Source organism: Pelophylax lessonae, assembly GCF_965119305.1.
Source record: "Pelophylax lessonae genome assembly, chromosome: 3".
NCBI lineage: Eukaryota > Metazoa > Chordata > Amphibia > Anura > Ranidae > Pelophylax > Pelophylax lessonae.
The window spans coordinates 612,828,630-612,847,796 of record NC_138770.1 but is presented as its reverse complement, the minus strand read 5'-3'; the positions used below and the strand labels follow the sequence as shown (position 1 = coordinate 612,847,796).

The 19,167-nt window shown below is 42.5% G+C and overlaps 1 protein-coding gene across 4 annotated transcripts in view; it reads right to left on the bottom strand.

The window, feature by feature from the left end:
* Window positions 1–19,167, bottom strand: part of EPRS1 (glutamyl-prolyl-tRNA synthetase 1) — a 142,142-nt gene that overhangs the window by 44,789 nt on the left and 78,186 nt on the right. For all 4 annotated transcript variants that reach the window (XM_082249459.1, XM_082249461.1, XM_082249462.1 and 1 more), the window contains 6 exons: window positions 12,273–12,383; window positions 9,883–10,019; window positions 7,312–7,519; window positions 5,390–5,502; window positions 4,915–5,032; window positions 3,082–3,456 (listed from right to left, as the gene is read on the bottom strand). In XM_082249459.1, the coding sequence (XP_082105585.1) occupies window positions 3,082–3,456; window positions 4,915–5,032; window positions 5,390–5,502; window positions 7,312–7,519; window positions 9,883–10,019; window positions 12,273–12,383 (1,062 nt within the window). The remainder of the gene's footprint in view (window positions 1–3,081; window positions 3,457–4,914; window positions 5,033–5,389; window positions 5,503–7,311; window positions 7,520–9,882; window positions 10,020–12,272; window positions 12,384–19,167) is intronic.

Sequence of the window (19,167 nt, the reverse complement as noted above, 5' to 3'; positions counted from 1 at the left end):
TGGAGCCCATACTTTTCCAAGCTTCTGGGAACTCTTTCACACGAACGATTCGATCAGATCCGCCTGTCAGTTTTTTGGGTGGATCTGATCGGATCCTCCATGCATCCCTATGGGGCAGCGGATGTCAGCAGAGACATGTCCGCTGACACCCGCTGCTATCCAATTCCGATCCTGTCCGTGAAATCCGGACTGATGGAAACCCTATTTTCCATCCGTCCAGGGGATTGGATCGGATGGGATCGGATGAGAGCGGACAGGCGGTCCGTTCTCATCCGATTCCCCCATAGAGAACAGCGGGGCTCTGACACCTCCCTCCCTCTCCACACACAGAGCGGAGAGGGAGCGGTCACCTGCCTGCTCAGGGGGATCAGTGGATCGATCCTCCGCTGAGCAGCACAGAGTCCGCCAATGGAGGTGGACCGTGTGAAAGGGGCCTTATTGGTCCTTTGCTACAAAGAAAGTCATCTCTACACTGCATTTAAAGGTATGATCGGATCTAAAGGTTTATTTTTTATTTATTGTTCTTTTAGGGACAACAGTAATCATTAGGGATAAAAGCCCTAGCTACAGGCATCTGGGTATTTTCTAAGCTGTCATACCAAAGAAGATGGATATTATCCTCGCGATAGGAAGAAAGATGTACACTTTAATTTTAAAGTGTATTTAAAGGATAAGTTCACCTTTCATAACAAGTTACACCCATATTCAGGGCATAACATGTTGCAAAGGGACCGGCCCCTGCTTGAGCTGTGAGCGCTGTGGTGGTTCATTGAATCTTCCTGTCAGAATGTATCGGCTTGATAGTACAAGAAAGCCGATACACTGACAGATCTACAAGAGATCTGCCGATCGCTGGTGCAATGCTTTACAGGCTCCCAAAACACAAAATATTAAATGCTAATTTTTTACCTGCAAAAAAATGTGCATTTATTATTTTTTTGTCAACAGGTGAACTTATCCTTTAAACCCAAAAACAAAAATTTTATATAGTGCAATGTATCAGCTCTTAGATGAAATGACTATTTGTTTTCTTTTTTCAAGTTTTTTCTTCCTTGTGTTTTCATCTGGCAAGTCTACCAGGAATACAATTCCTCCAACAGGATGATAATTCTCATTCGCTGTGTTTTACAAAATGTGGTCTTCCTATGACAGGAAGTATGTTAGCACTACAAAATGTATCCCCCTTCCTCATTTCCACCACAAAGTGGGGAGATTTCCGCAAAGCAGGGAGGTTTTTAGTAACTCAAAGAAAGAATTCAGAATGATGCTGAGGTAATGACTACTGGAAGGTATCAACGCACTAGAGTTTTGTGAGGATCAAAAGTTTTTGTTGCACTTATCAACCAGTTCAGGACCGGAAGGATTTGCCCCGTTAATGACCAGGCCATTTTTTGTGATTCGGCACTGTTACTTTAACGGAAAATTGCACGTTGTGCAACACTGTACCGAAATTGATGTTATTTTTTCCCCACAAATAGAGCTTTCTTTTGGTGGTATTTGATCACCTGTGCGATTTTTTTTTTTGCGCTATAAACAAAGAAATAGCGACAATTCTGAAAAAAAAAAAAAATATATTACACACACACACACACACACACACACACATTATATATATATATTTTTTTTTTCACATTCTGCTATATATCATTCCAGAAAAAAAAAATTAAAAATCAAAATTTTTCATCCTTTTAGGCCAATTTTTATTCTGCTACATAACATAAAAAAATAAAAAAAAATCGCAATAAGTGTATTTTGATTGGTTTGCGCAAAAGTGATCACGTCTACAAACTATTTAGGTCATTTACATTTATTTATTACTAGTAATGGCAGAGATCGGAGATTTTTAGCGGAACTACGACAATGCGGCAGACAGATCTGACCCCTAAGTGACATTTTTGACACTTTTGGGGGGGGGGGGGGGGGGACCAGTGACATTACTACAGTAATCAGTGCTAAAAATATGCACTGTTACTGTAATAATGACATTGGCAGGGAAGGGGATAACCTAGGGGTGATCAAAGGGTTAAGTGTGAGACTAGAGTGTTTACTAACTGTATGGGGGATGGGCTTGTGAAATGACCACAGAGACCTGTGATCCTATATAGAAGGATTACAGGCGCTCTGTGATCATTTCAGAGAGAACGGTCAGCTGTGTGTACAACAGCTGACCATCCTTCTCTCTCAGTGGGGAGTGATCGCGGGTGCCCGGTGGCGATTGCAGGTGCCACGTGAATCGGCATCCCCGCTGCCTAGTGGGGGCAGGAGCGCGCGCGCGCCCCCCAGCACCACGCGCGCGACCGACGACGTAGAGCTACGTCGGTTCGCGCAGGAGAGCCAGCCTGCCTCAGTAAAACTGTGGCGGGGCGGTCAGGAAACGGTTAATCAGGTATGACAAATTGCTTTCAATGGTGTATTTAAAGTATAGATTCACCTTTTACAACATATTACACCCGTATTCAGGGTGTAACATGTATCTAAATCAGCAAGCCCTCGTGGTGACAGTGTGAATGAGAACTACAACTACAGTCAACCAATTGCAGCTGTCGGCTTGTAGTTCTCAATGTACTACAAAAGCACTTGTGAGTGTTGTAGTAATTCATTAATGCTTCCTGGACTTCAAGCAATGGTCTGTCGGTACGAGATACAGGCAAAGAACTACACTAACAGTCTGCAGGAGCCTGACACTGCACCCGTGATCTGCTGATGGAGGGTGCAATGCCTTACAGGCGCCTAATAAAAAAAATAATAAATGCACATTTTTTTTTTCTTGCAAAAAAAGTGCATTTATAATTAAAAAAAAAAAAGGTGATGTTAGTTTTTAACAGAAAGAGATGTGTATTAGAATATCCCTGTTGTGAAGAAAGCCTTATATACACATGAGTACAGTAAGATCCCACTAGTCGGGATATAAAAAACATTAGTAACTTTTATATGATCATTTTAAATCCAAAACAGACGATTACATTTTTAAATTTACCTATGTAAATCAGTGATACGGTTAGTAATACACATATGAACAAAAGAACCACCTAATTCCTACATCAACCTTCCACAGACAAGTTTTTTCTATATTAATTTTACCTTCAGTGCTTTTTCAGTCTTCAGTTTCCGGACTAAGTCGCCTTGTTCAGTCACCTTATCATACAATGTTTTAGGATCACTGTTGTTAGTGGCTGTTGGGCTGGGGGTGGTGGGGGTGGGTACGGGGGCATTTCCTGGTTTATAGTCTTGCCCCGTTGCCCGCTTGTATTCCACTTTTAAGGCTAAAAGAAGTTTCACTGCGGCATCAACATCTGCCTTCTCTGCTTTCTTGGCTTTGAGGTCCCGGACAAGATCTCCCTGAGCTGTGACCTTGTTGTACAGTTCTAAAGGACTACTTGAAACCGCTGCTGGCTGTGGTGCTGGGGCTGGAGAAACCTTCACTACCTCTTCTGCAGATTTTCCCTTGGGCTTGGCCTGTGAACAACAGACATAAAACTAGTAAATTTCACATTTCAATAGGTCCGTATTAAACAGGCTGGGAAGTGTGACCAATCATCAACCCTAAATATGGATAAATTGGCAGAGATTAAAGTGGATGTAAACCCCATTCATGAAATTTGACCTGGGCACGAACCTGTAGTGTTTACTTATCTCTCTTCAAAGCCCTAAGTCCCGTGGCTTTCTCCTGCTCCGTTCTTCTGTTATCAGCATGATAACTTCTGGCAAGTTCTCCGTCAACCGAGATAAAACCAGGCTGAGTTTTGTGTCGGGAGGGTGCTATAAAGAGAGCTGGTCTATTCACAGCACAGCTCTTCATGTTTCTGCCTTTGTGGAGAGGAGGTGTGTACCTTTCCTCCAATCAGCGGTCTCACAGTGTATGGCTAAAAACTTCCCTCCTACAGGTGAATCATGAAGAGAAAATTTTTAACAGGACGTGCACACAGTCTCTAAGGGTAGAGGCTGATTTATATCATGTGAAAGGTAGGGCCAATTTAAACAGCAGTATAGAAAGCTGAAGACAGCACATATAAAAGTAAAACTTGTGTAGGGAGATATGTTTCATCTCTGCAAATCATCTGAGGCTGTTCACTTCACTGGGCATATGTGAGGGTTTACAACCACGTTAAATCTGAACAAACCAATACATTTCAAGCAAATTAAAGTGTACCTATAATCGAACACTCTAGGTTAAATTTTGTCCTGAATTCCTCCAGCAAAACAGCAGAGCACTTTCTGTGCCTGAGCTTCATAGTTGTATATCTGCAACGCGAGAACTAAAGCACTGCTCCCCATGACTGCTAGTCTCTGATTTGGAGTGAGATTTGGTGATGTCACTACTGTGCTGCTCACTGTTCTTGCTGGAGAGAAATCTGTACCTGAGGAGCTGCAGTGCAAGGCATGTCAGTAATGATGAAAATATCAGCTGCACAGAAACTACAGGCAATGCTGGAAAGTGCTTGCCTTACTGGCCACATCTTTCACAGTACAGGACCTCCTTAACAGAAACCCACACTGAAAGAAATAAGAACAGCCAATGCTTCCACATTAGGTCCAAGCCAGTGCCCAAGAAAGAACTCAAACCATTAGGTCAGCATGACAGCCAGGCAACTATTATTTTTTATGCCAAGTCAGTTATGGTAGCCTCCATATTCACCCATTCTAGTTCAGACAGGCAGGCCCTCCCATATCAGCCTTTGTCACATGACCGAATATCTAAGCCTACATAAATGTCACACACGGAACCGACTCCAGGGCATTTTCCTCAAGAAATTAGAATTTCATCTCTTCTGCTACCCTTTATTTATCCATTCCAGCAAGACAGATTGCTTGTAGTGGATTTTTGGTTAAACTGTACCTTTATTATGAAAGAAAGGGATAATACCGTAAAACTGAAGTTGCAAACCCATTATCTATTCATTTTCATTTGCTTACCTCCTTTTTGACACTGGCCACCTTTGTCTTCTCTTTAGATCCAGACGTTGGCATCTCCTTGGTGTGACCATCTGGGATGTAAATTAAGATACATGGGGCCTCCTTGCAGCTGTGTGGACTAGACAAAATAAATGATAAAAACTGAAAGGTTTGGTCCAAAGATCCAACACTCTGGGTTTCTAATAATGATAGCATAGTCTCTAAAAGGTAGAGGCTGAGTTATATAATGTGAAAGTTGGGGCCAACTTAGACCGCAGAATGACAGGAAAGGCTTCCGCTTACCCTAACAGAATTTTTCCCTCACTGGCCAGGCAGGCCAACGAATCCCACTTAGCAAAGGGGTGACATCTTGATAGCTTGGCAAGCAAGGGAGTAACTCCTAAGCGGTCTGCTAGTGATTCTGTCACTGGAGAGTCAGGATTGTTCATGTAGCATAAACCCAAGAACATATTTTCATGGTCCAGTAATTTATTACCTGATTGGCTCAAAGGGTTCATCACAAATGTAAAACCCCCTCCGCTGGAGTTGGACAATGTCACCCTTCTTCACATTCTTTAGACAAGGGTCTCCCAGCATCACTTCTTCTTGCTGCAAAAAGGCAAATTTTAGAACAGAATTAAGAGGTATAGAATACTTATCTGGCACACACACACTTTTAAATCAACATACACATGCTGTAAGTAAGTAGATAATGGCTACCTACCAAACGTTGCAAGAACATTTCAATCTGATGACTAATGGGAGTCAGCTATACAAGTATTGCCACCAAGCAGCACAAAGACTACTACGATACTTGGGTTTGCTTTTGTAAAAAGCAGACTGGTCTTTCAAAGTTAAATCAACTCCCCTAAATTTCGAAAGCTGTGGCCCACATGAGGCAGAGAAGCTCTAAGCATTGGTATCATTGAAGTCGCAGCTGATTGGTAGGGATCGAAGTATGCAGACCCCTAGCTAAAGCATACACCTAAGGCTTTCCACCTATTAATGGATAGCTTTAGTTCACCCAAATCTAATATTTGTATTTGGCTGGTTGGAAAAAGGCTGATGGGCACTTGGTCTTTTTTATTTGCCGTTTTATTCAATTATTTTACCATCATGGTAAATCTGCCGAGGACATGTGATGCTCTCATTTAAATACATGCAGGATGATACAAGTGGGGAGCCAGGGACTCTCAGAAGAGACAGTACCAAGCAAACATAATGCGCCAGTGGGTCAATTTAAAAAATGCTATACAATTGCAACTGAAGGACATAGGGCAGACAGTAGCAAATCCTTCATTAGTGCAGGACACACAGGCCCCAAGGGGTACTATTCCACACAGCCTCACTCTGTACCGTGTACTATTCCACAAAGCCTCACTCTGTACACTCCCTATTCCACAGCTCATCATTTTGTACACTGTGCTCTACATTCCATATTCCACACTGCCCAATTCTTTACTATGCAAATTATCTCAGGCTCTTTTATGCCAGAGTGTCAGCTTGTATGCAAGTGCATTTTCTGCATCTCTTTTATGGAAATATAACTGGCTCATTTCATGAAGCTATAAGCCATGTGTAATTGGTACTACCTGTGTACAATAACAATCACGATCATCAATCATTGAGAACCAAACTCAAAACCAAAGAGGCTCTCAATGAGAAATTACAAAAACCTTCTAAGCAAGTTGTTCTAAAGCCTAAACATTTTTACCTTAATAAAGATAAAAAATGCTATATATTGGTATGCCCCCTTAACTCCCCCCTTTTTATACTTACTTCACTGGATCTAGCACCATGCGGCTCTTCTCCTGCTGTTTTCAGTCAAAACCTATGATAAGGGGGCAGGGCTGAGCCGCACTGTCTGTGTTTATGGATGCAGGCAGCGTGGCTCAAGAACGAGCCTTTGGTGGGCCACTATAGGAAGTGGCTTCCTACTGTGGCACACCAAGAACAGGAGGAGCCAGGAGCACTGGCAGGGGACCTGGGAAGAGGAAGAACAGGGCCGCTCTGTGCAATTCTATTGCACAAAGCAGGTAAGTGTATCATGTTATTTTTTAAAAAGATCTTTGACTTTACAATCACTTTAAATAGTAAAAAAAGTTGTTTTTTCATTATTTACAAAATTGTTTGCACCCTGCAAGAATGGAGAGAGTTGGGTTTCGCATATGGTTACCAATAATGTGTGTGAGACGGAATGGAAGCAAACTATACACCTGGTTCATTCTGTGTTTACTTCTCTTAGGTTTCACTTAAGCAAACTGCACAACTATCTTGATTTAAACCCCCAAATTATTTACTTCTAGGGTTTCTTTACAATCTCTATTTACCATTGATGCTACTGATCTCTCATTTAAAAGTAGAACATAAAGCTTGCCACAAATGTAAATGAGGAGCCCCAACCAGTAAAACAATCACCTTGCTGCTTCTGTTAACATACTGCTTGAAGTCTTCATCTTTGCCCAGGACTGGCTTGGTGATCAGGTGGTCGTAGTTGACACATGTGGTGGGAACGAAGGGAGCTTTATCCGTCTCTGCCAACCAAGTAATCTTTGTGGTTTTCTTGTAGTCCTTGTTATCCAGGTTCAGCTTGGCATCCAGAGATTGTATTTTGCCACTGGAGTCCCTGCAGGTAAATTACAGAGTATATGCATTAACCAGTCGTGACCTGATATTTGATCCAATTATCCTTTCCACTGGGCCTCATGAGGCAGAGGAGTAGGAGATGTTGGAGCAGGGAGTGTTCATCCTCGCCTCCCAGACCCTCCTACTTCCCATATATTCTCCTAGCCCTCTACCTAATCCTACCTCGCATTTTCCACCCCTCTCCTTCTTGCTTTTTTTTTCCTTTTCGTCCATTTTGTTTGTATTTCTTTGTTAATTAAGCTACACCCAATCCTAAGGATTCCTGGGGTTCGCACCACATATTTTCCGTTGTATATTTCCCCCTTGTTACCAGTGTCTTGGGGTATAGAGAGGAAGAAAAAAAAGCTGCACATTGTGTTGCATTGGAGGATTATTTTTGACCTATTCTACCACCGGTTCGGTCATCAAAGGTGCAATTGTTTAATAAAGGCTCTCTTTAGCATACCCTGGCTGTTTTTAGTTTATAAGAGGGTAGGGTTCAATTCACACATCAGGATATATGATGCATATTTCTAATGGGCATTCTTGTCAGTGCAACTTTTTTGGCTCGGCATGAACACTGGCCAGCAATTAAATTAGATCTAAACCTAATCACTAAAATCAAATAATCTTTAGCGAGTTAATAGAGTTTCAAAAGTTGTACTAAATCCTTTAAAATGTGTAGCTTTTATTTTCACAACCCCTGGTTAGCCTGCCATGAAAGTCCTTGTTTAGCAACTTCGTGTTACAGGGTGATAAATCTCAGATGAGCTCTTCTGTTGTGACCCTTTCACACGCACTCCTGATGGAGACTATAGAGGTCTTGCCAACACATATTGTACAGTCATGATCCACTATGGTCACCATCAGGAAGCAGATTCAGAATAATAATGTGTAGCCAACAACATAGTGCATGTAGACCGGAAGTAGCTAAAAGAGGTCAAAAGTGATCAGCGGCACAGAGATGCAAGAAATCGGTGAAATCAGCATATTACAGAAAAACAAAATAGTTCATCTGCTTGACTAAAGTGGACCTAAAGTAAAAATTGATTTTAGGTGTGCTGGTCCCTCTTTTTGTGCCCATGCTAAACAGTTTAGTCCAGGATAAGGTATGGTTGGCTGCCTATGCCAGAGCAAGGTTTGGCTGGTCAATCTCAGGGGGTGCCAGGACTATTTAAAGCACAGGTGTCAAACACAAGGCCCGCGGGCCAAATCCGGCCCTCCAGGTCATTTTATGTGGCCCTCGCACCTCTCCTGTAGCTGCAGGAGAGCTCCAGTCCTCCTCTAGACCTTATACTTTCTGCTTTCCAGCAATGCCTCCGGTTTCTTCCCAGCAGCACTACAAGGTAAGGGAGATGCACTGTGATGTAAGGGAGGGTGGGGGACTCAACTTTTGATGGTGGAGAGGCTTTTGATGTCTTATGTAAGGGTAGGGGATGCTCTTGACATCTAGTCTTACAGATACAACCGGCCCTTTTGAGGGCAATCATAATGCTGATGCAGCCCGTGATTAAATTTAGTTTGACACCCCCTGATTTAAAGGATAAGTTCACCTATTGTAACATGTTACACCCATATTCAGATTCTGTATGACAACCTTTGTGGCTGTCGGCTTGTAGCCCTCAATGAACTACCACTGCGCCGTTGAGTGCTCTGGTAGTTCATTCACTCTTCCGGTCAGTGGGTATCTGCCTGCCCGTTTGAAGTATGAGCAGACTGACAAGTCTGCAGGAATCCTGCATGGCACCCGCGACCTGCTGATCACGGGTGCAATACTTTACAGGCTCCAAGTAAGAAAAATAATAGATGCACAATTTTTTCCTGCAAAAAGATGTGCATTTGTTTTTTATTTTTTAAAAGGTGAGCTAACCCCTTACAAACTAAAATGGGTGGCTTTAATGTGGGTGGAGTAAGAAGGACAAGCTGACCTGACCGTATAATGTGACTTCAGTGCGGCTTGCAAAAGACTTCTTTAATAGAAGTCAATGCAAGCTTTCCTGAAAATCGCCCCCAAGTAGTGCAGGAGCCTTTTTTACAGTCGGTCCGATTAGAACAATTTAATTACACTGAATGGAGCGTGACTTGTCAGGCGACTTAGTCACCCCAGAGTGAACCAAGCCTAAAGCTTTAAAAAAAAAAAAAAAAAGGAGGTACTTCACCCTGGCACACATATGCAGCTCAAAGTGCACATATTATACTAAAAATAAATAAAAAAACACATGCAGAAAGAAGCATTTATGACATTCAGAGTCTCTTCCGTCAATAAAAGCTTACTTGTCAGCATCAAAAAGGGGATTTAGCTATATTTTAACCCATAATAGAAGAAATAACCCCAAAGATATAAAAGGCAACAAATATTTTTACCTGTGTATTTTGGTGATGTTGAGATTTCCCCAATTAATAAAAGTGACCGTCTCGCCCTCAGACAAAGTTTCAGCATCTGCTCCCTCGATGAGAACTCTCGGGCCATACCACACTGGCTTCAAACCAACCTCAGCATTCTGCACAACAAACCTCAATCCATTAACATACATGTAAATCCGATCACAAAAAGCTCACTGAAGCTTTAACATGATAATGGTATTTTTAAAGTTGTTTGTAGCCTCTCTAATGTTAGAAATGTTATTATAAACTGTAAAAAAAAAAAAAATAAGTGCAGCTGAAGGTTTGGCAAATTTTTCTTCAAATGAAATGGGCCTTTATTGTGGCAGAACTGTCTTCTATTAACTTTTTTTTTTTACATATTTAAACTTAAAGCAGAACTTCCGCTCTTTCCTCCTCATTCACATTTGGCACTTTACTTTTTTTTTGGGGGGGGGTTGGACAGGTACTCACTCCCCTACTTCCAGTCAGATCGCATCAGTGATCTTACCAGAAGTTCGGCTTTAGCCCTCAAGGACACTTAACAGGTCCAGAAAGCTGCAGGACCATTCAGATAGCACAGAGCGGCTCACGCATAAGCAGTGAGCAGCCAGCTGTGAACCTGCAAGCAGTCATAGCCATCTTCTCACAGTTTGTATGCCGGTGCCGTGGACCGAAGCCCAGCAAAGTCATCTCTGTATCCTAGGATGGGTAAGTGTCCAATTATTAAAAGGCAGCAGCTACGCTTTTGTAGCTGCAGACTTTTAATTTTTTTAAAAATTGACTGAACTGCTTTAAAGTCTTTTTCTTAAAGGATGCTTTCATCAGTCACATTTAAAATGTATGTTTGGTTTAGATGGAGTATGGAAAAATTGCACCAACCCACCAAATATGCATTGCTCTGCCCCCACTATATATAGATTTATTCTCCGTTTGTCCTGACAACTATTGTCGCAGAGACAGAGGGTGACTGGAAATTGAAATATTTCAGGGCTGTCCCAAAAATAGGAATGGGAGTAAATCTTCTTCTGGTGATAACTGTGTAAAGCTGGCTAGCAGGCTGATTAAAAAGAAAAACTGAACAGAATGCTCCATCAACACATTTGAAATAAATGGGGTATCGGGGTATCCCCCCCCCCCCCCACTCGCACTACTGTATTCCGACAGTGGGACTCCTCCAGAATACACTGATCAGTGCTGCCGACCGTTGGCTGTATGCACCAGTCGAATGACAATTTACCAACAGTCCCGTTCGGGAGAAGTCGATCATTAAATCAACCCATCTTGAAAGGGAACAGCCATAGATGGATCAAAAAACTGAAAAAATAAAAAAAAACACTCGCGCCAATCTATATATTAAAGAAAAAGAGAGCTGCTGCTTAGAGGTCCCTAAGGATAACAGATCATGTAAATTAATGATAAACGTTATCACCTATTTTTAAATATTAGGATCACATTGAGTATTGTATTATTTGATGATTATATATATATTTAAAGTACTGTATAGGTACACTATATTAGCACTGGGATCTATTATTGGAAGAGTTTGCGCTGCTAAAATTGCAATTATTGGGATTTATTTACATGGATTGATCGAAATTCGGCCGTCTCCTGCTGAACTGGCCCAATTTCAATCCAAATATAGCCAGCTTAAGAGCGGGATATATCTCCTTATTTTTCAGGGATTTCCTAGCACTCCCTTCTTCATTTTGAGTCTCTGGAACAGGAAGAGAAGGAAAATGCTGTTTTTATTTCCATCTTTAATGAAACCTATAAGGCCTCTTGCACACAATACTCCTGTTTGAGCATCTACTTTTTCCAGACCTTTTTTTTGTATGTATTTGCGACTATTTGCGAGTATTTGCGTGCATTGAGGCTTAAATTACTGACCGAAAATGCAGATTTTTCTATTTTGTTCTTACTGAAGAATGCACAACGCTCGTTTACGTGCCCGTGTGCATAGGCACATTACAATTAATGGGCTGTATTGTAGCTCAAAAAGCTGTACTGAGCTTTTTCAAGCCGCGAGATGCTCAAACAGGAGCATCGTGTGCAAGAGGCATAAAGAAAAAGTTCTGGCTAAGTCTAACTCCGACCACTTTAAAGCCTAAACATTTTTTTTTTTTTTTTTTTGAGTGGGGAAAGGACCTCTATCTGCTCTTTTTTGTCCCAGTCTCCACTGGAGATTTCCCCTTAGTTCTTGATGACAACAGGAATGGAGGAGTAATCTATACAGTTAGGCCAAAGAACAATCAAAAGTGACTCCAATAGAATCCAATTTTAATTTTTGCACTAAACCTAAAAAAAAAGAATTTGGCTGAACCTTGATAAAACTTTGTAAAAAAAAAAAAAAGCCAGATATATAAAAAAGGTAAATAATAGAGTATAGGAACCTTGGGATGCTTGGCTACTTCTGTCACACCTTCTTCTGCGTCCGAGATGTTGACTGGGATGACCTGGCTCTTCAGCAGGGCAGTGTACCGTGGAGCTACAGGATCTATCACCTAGCAGAGACAAATGCACAAGCAGATTAGGGATATGCAACCTGCGGACAGAACCATCAATAAGTACATAGACAGTAACTGGTCTTTAATAAAATCGGAAATGGAAACCTAATGCATTTACTTTATATGTTTCAAGTAGAAACAACAAATACATTTTATATAATTGAATGGAAGATAGTGTGTGTGTTCTTGTTTTAAGCTATATTTGCTCCATTTTAAACAAAGTGTGTAAAGAAATACTACAATTCAACAAACCACATACAAGTTTTTAACAGTGAGCGCAAGGTATCAGCACAGAAAGTTGTACCTATTAATTGTCCCACTTCTGGACCAGAAGGATTTACCCCCTTAATGACCCGGCCATTTTTTGCATTATGGCACTGCGTTACTTTAACTGACAATTGTGTGGTGTGCTATGCTGTACCCTAATAAAATTGATGTCCCACAAATCTAGCATTTTTTTTGGTGGTATTTGATCACCTGTGCAATTTTTATTTTTTACTTTCTGCTATATAACATTCCAATAAAAAAATAAATAAAAAATCCCAATTTTTTCATCATTTTAGGCTAATTTGAATTCAGCTACATATTTTTGGTAAAAAAAATCCCAATAAGTGTATATTGATTGGTTTGCGCAAAAGTTATCGCGTCTACAAACTAGGGGAAAGATTTATGTAATTTTTATTTTTTTTACTAGTAATGGCAGCAATCAGCGATTTTTAGCGGGACTGCAACATTGGGGCAGACAGATCAGACACCTGACATTTTTAAATGGACAAAACATGGAAAAGTTTGGGGTTTTCTTGAGCATACAAAAATCCTTTTTTTGGCAGCTAAAGATGCAACAGCAATCTGATCACTCTGCAGTTTCATTTTTCCTGAAATAATTTAACCAAAGCATACCTGTGTCAATGTTTACCTTGGCACAGCAGACCTAGGTACACACTGGTGCGGGTGGTCGTGGCTAAGGACAGCATGTAAAACTCGCCTTGCGATTTCTTTTGGATTGCGTTTTTAAAAAAAAAAAAAGTGCAGGAACATTTTTCCTGCTTGAAACACAGGCACAGCAGGCTATTCCAATTACTGGGCTGCCATACCTGTGCAAACGCAGTCCGCAGAGCCGTCCAAGTGTGAACCTAGCCTAAATGGCAGAGACCACAAATTCCAGGCTGCTCTATTATGGTAATATCCATTGCCTCGGAGCAATGATATTGGCCCATCACTGTGACGGCTGGCACGATTAACCAACAGTGAGGGTAATGGGGTGAAAGGGATGGGTCAAATCCCGAGCTTCATGGCTGAAGTCAGTATTTTGTTAATATCTCTAAAATAAAACTTTGTTACAAGTTTACTTTGAACAATGCAACTTTTTACTGCTATCCATTTTTTGGATTCGGTTACTTTCTATTCTTCACTGAATGCATTCAGGCATGCTTTTCTCCAGTGTCATCAAATGTAATGACATTTGTTGTGAAACTACTGCAAATTATTTGATAAGCCAGTAAGAAGATAAAGTGCAAACGCAATACCTCAAAGAAACCGATCCGATTTTAGGTTGTCCTACCCATATCATCCAAATATTTATTCTAATTGGCTGCTATGGGTTTCTGCCATATGTATGGTTTGTTGTTTTCTTGAATAAGCCCAACTGTGATCTGTGAGCCAAGGAAATTTGTTAGGATAGCTTATGTGACTTATTATACAAGTGTGTGCAAAAGCCTAAACTTTTTTTTTTTTTTTACTTCCTGTTCTAGAGGCGCAACAGGAAATGAGAAGCTCTTCAAAGTAAATGGAATTCCATCTTAGAAAGCTGTCTCTATTAGATGATTTTTCTGTGTATTTCCCATCACATTCTATCTCAGTGAAAATTTTCCCTTAAGACATATAAAGAGGGGGGGGATCTCGCTGGCTGGGTCACAGAAAGAAAAATAAATCTGAACAGGGGTCCAGCTCTATCCAAACTAACAAAACAATTGCCTTTATTACCTCTCTAAGCAAACAATTTGAGCATTATTTGTGAAGACTTCAGTCTAACCAGAAATAGTTACGTGTAACAATTATTAATGTATTTTATTAATGAATTTGATACATCCAGATGGACTCCTCACTACTACATAAACAGAAAACAGACTGGACCATTAAAGGACAGCTTTATGGCAAGTGATTTAACCAGGTTTATCCCAAGGGACCTAAATGACGGAGGTACGGGACTGATTGAACAGGATTATTTAAAGAGGAAGTAAACCCTCCTCTGACACTTGTACCTATAGGTAAGCCTATGATAAGGCTTACCTATAGGTACTGTAAATATCTCCTAAACATGTACCGTTTAGGAGATATTTACCTTAGATGCATCCAGTGACATCACTGGCGCATGCGCTCTGAAGGAACGGCTGCTCGTGCCGTTCCTTCAGAGCCCCGTGCCGTGACTGCCGGCTCCCGCGGGAGTGACGTCACCGCGGCTCCGGCCAATCAGATGGCCGGATGCCGCGATCCCGGAAGACGGGCGACTGGACATGTCGCCCGTCATCCAGCTAAGCGGGCGGCACAGCGGGGGCTCGTTCTAAGGTAAGCATTTCATAATGAGCTAGTATGCGATGCATACTAGCTCATTATGTGTTTCTCTTGCAGGGTGAAAAAGAAAAAAAAAAAAAGTTTACAACCTCTTTAATGGCTCACCTTTGAAAAGAAATAAAAAAAATGTATGTATGTAGATGTATATACACAGTGTGCATTTATTTTATTTTTTTTAAAGAAGCCTGCAGAGCATCATTGCACCCACGATCAATGTAATGCAAGATCAGGCTCCTGCAGACAAGCCCTACAGCTTTCGTACCTCCATATGGGCTGTCAGTTAAAAAGCTGCAGGGCTTGTGAATAAACTATGAGGGTGCTCATCAGCGCCTCCACAGTTCACTGAAAACTACAAGCTGTCTGCAACTGTGGACGACAGGACTTGCAGTTTTCGAATTCACAGATTGCAGTTAATTAATCAACTTTGAAGCTCATCAGAGGTGCAGTGAAAGGAACCCCTGCCTGCTCTCTCAGGGGTCGGGGGGGCTTGGAGCATGTTACATGTTAAGCTGGCCATACATGGATCGGTTCAGTAAGGACAGATTGAATTTCAATCCATGGATGGGCTAGCTGGTTGCACACAAGTTGACCTATCAATTGACTTGTGTACAACCAGCCTGGTGAGTTTTTCTTGTTCAGTCAGTACCTTTGGCTATAGCTGGCAACACTGATCATTGTATTATGCCAGTAGTGAAGGCTCCCAGCCAGCAGAACACAAGAGCGTCGTGGGAGTGATTCCCCCATCAGCAAAGAGTGTGTTGATGGGGGAATATGCACTTTTTTTGTTTAACCCATAGGTGGAACAAAAAAATAAATGTATGGCCAGCCTTACACCCTAAATATGGGTGTAACATGCTTCTAAAAGGTAAACCTATCCTTTAACCGGAAATCAAAGATGAGAAATGGACGTGATGTCATGCGTCATTAATCGTATCTCAATTCCTTTTTTTTTTACTGCTTAAGAGCAAAAAAACGTCATTAGATGTAGGTAGCCTGGGAATTTGCAGCTTAAAAAAACAAAAACAAAACAGGATTTTTGTCTTACCGTAAAATCCTTTTCTCTGAGGTTCACTGACGGACACAGCTCCATGTCTTCTCAACCCTTGGGCTTATGCTGCTCTCTTCAGGAGTAGGACTAGGTGGAAACGATTTTGGCTACACCAGTGAGGCAGTCCCAGGGGGTATACCATCACTTTCTGCTATCAGACTTCAGATTGTAACAAGCAGTCAAAAGAATACATAATTCAACCCATCAGAGAGGCGGATTCCCAACAAGGCCAAACATAGCCAACCAGGTAAAAACAGGAGCTCAACCAGGAACAATTGGAGTTCACCGCCAGGAAAAGAATACACCCTGCAATCGCAACCTGCAAAACTTTGTGGCCAAAAGCAGCATCCAAAGATGCAAGCACATCCACCTTTGTACAGACGACCACGTAGCCGCCTTGCACACCTGAATAACTGACGCCTGATGACAGAAGGCCCAGGAGGCACTTAGCGTCCTTGTAGAATGCGCCTTGACAGGGAAAGGAGAAACCTGACCCTTAATAAAATAGACCTGCACCACCGTCTGCATGATCCATCTGGAAATGGTCGCAGCAGACGCTCTGGAAACCTCTCCCTGGGAGGAGAGTCAATAGCAAAGACCCACAATGTAGAACACTAAAGCGCTAAAAGGCAGGCTTGGAAAGGAATGGCTTGACAAGACGCCGGTGCACGAAACATGTTGCCATAGTGACGGGACCAACCCCCCGAAAATTGCCTTCCAGTGCCTTTGCCCTCCAGTTTTTCCGGTTTCCAGGCGCTGTGATTAACGTCATCACCAACCCCCCTGTCTACTTCCGGCTGTCCAGTGCATTCCACGGATGTGGAATGCGATTCTTTTCCATCCAACCTTGGGCACCGTCCAGCGGCCATCCGGGCTCCCACACCAGGACTGTTGGGTCCCCCCGGTCAGAGCCTCCCATTGGTTTGCCCTTCCATCAACAAGTGTGACATCTATCTCCAAGGTTTTGGGCAAGGATGCAGACAAAACCACAGAGGACACAGTAAGGTTACTACCCTTTGCTTTTAATTCAACTGTACAATTAGAACCTTTCTCTAATAAACATATACTTTAATACACTTATTGAGGAGTTCCTTCCAACCCCTGTTTAGTCTGTTTCAGAAGCATCAATGGATTTATTGCCTTCCAAGCCTGACTTTTAGCGCTCTAGTGTTCTACATTGTGGGTCTTTGCAGATGGCAAACTACCTGCACAAAAGTGTGAACCAAGGACTTCGCCGCCAACAGCCTTTGGAAAAAAATGGCCAAAAGCAGAAATCTGGCCCCTGATGGTGCCCAGAGCCAAACGTTGATCTACACCGTTGTAGAAACTCCAACCAAGTTGAACAAACGGTCACCTACAAAATGTTGATGAGTCAGCACCTTTTTAGAAGCCTGGTCAGCCGACCAGTACTTCAACCAAATCATGTGGTGAAGAATCACCGCCGTCACAGATACGCAGCCAGCAGATGTACTGTAGCCCCTAGATCAACTGATCCGCCAGCTCAGAAGGGTATTGACCCCCTACCAGATCCTGGAGTAAAATTTTTGCCCATTCCATTAAGGTCTGAGATACCAAGGTGATAGCATACACCGGATATGGGTAGTTTGCTGCGCTTGGTTACAACTACATCAATGTCCTTACTGTAATAAAAAACAGCTAACACATGATCCTGAATAGCAATACAGATCAAATAAGAGCAATAAAATAAAGGTGTAGCACTGATAACATGAAATAAAAAACACCAAGTACACATCCAAACAGAAGGAGACCCCAATAAAGGTGTTCACTCCAAAATGGACAATTTTCTTAATGGTCGTCAATTAATGACGAAACGTGTTGGAAGGAGCCTGCGGTGTGTGACGCGATTACGCGGCAGCCATTTTGTTGGTTGGAAACCAACATACACGCTAGTTATCGGAGGGAACATGACACACTGTGACGGTTCTCCTCTATATTTCCACCATTAAGAAGATCGTCCCTTTCGGAGTGAACACCTTTATTAGGGTCTGCTTCTGTTTGGATGTGGACTTGGTGTTTTCTATTTCATGTTATCAGTGCTACACCTTTATTTTATTGATAGCATACACCGGCCTCAACAATGAACCTGCCACAGTGAAAAGAGAATAGACCAGAGCTTCAGCTCTCTTGTCCACAGGATCCTTAAAGGATGGAGAATACTCCACCGGTAAAAGCGTGGCCTTATTCAGCCTGGAAACCTGAGTGTCCACCAACGGTGGAACCATCAGTTTCTTCAGGAGAGACTCCTCAAAGGGATAATCCAACCAAACATTTCGGGGAACCCCACTGACTAATAGGCAGGAAAGGGGAACACCTTAGTCGCCTTGGAAGATCTGTGGGTGCCAAACTGCACCTGCATCGCCAACTCTATATCAGTCCTACAACTTTAAAGTTTCCCGCACTGACACAATCAAAGCCTCCACCAGCGCTTTTTCATGAGCAGCTGCAGAGGAGGATTCATCCTCACTGTTCGAGCACTCATGGTGCGTGGACGCAGACCTAGTGGCTGACTCGCATCTGTGGTAGCCAAGTCCACCGCAGAGGCTACAGGTGAAGGTGGGGGCGCTTCCTGCTAGGCCCCCTTTACAGGGCCATATCAACCTTTGACACAAGTGACTGCAGGGCCGCCGTCATGGCGGCCAGGGCAGACTGAGACCCAGAGGGTCCCGCGACTTCCAGGAGTGGGTCAGGTGGTGATATGTGTTCCAGGGGCTCCAAGGTTAAATCGGAGCCGCACTGTGCACAAAAGTGAAAAAAAGGTTGCACACCGCTTGGAGCACCACAAGTAGCAACGCACCCACGGCTCTGTATATAGCAGGGGAAGGATCGTATACCCACAGAGACTCACCACCCCAGAGCTGGAGAGCACCAACAGCCTGCCACACTGCAATCAAAGAGTAAGAGGAAGCACCCACACTGTCACTAGTGGCCCCCCGTCACACGTCACTGCACTACAAGAAAATGGCCGCCACTATAGATTACACAGGGAAGCCAAAAACATGGTCTGCCGGACTACACAAACATGCAAGTAACACAGGGTGCCGTGTAGAGGCCTTGCAGCTTACACATGCGTTTGCAAATGCGTGTCAACTAAACCCCTGTTCTTTATTTATATCGTGAGACAGGTCTACTTGGTTGGTGGCA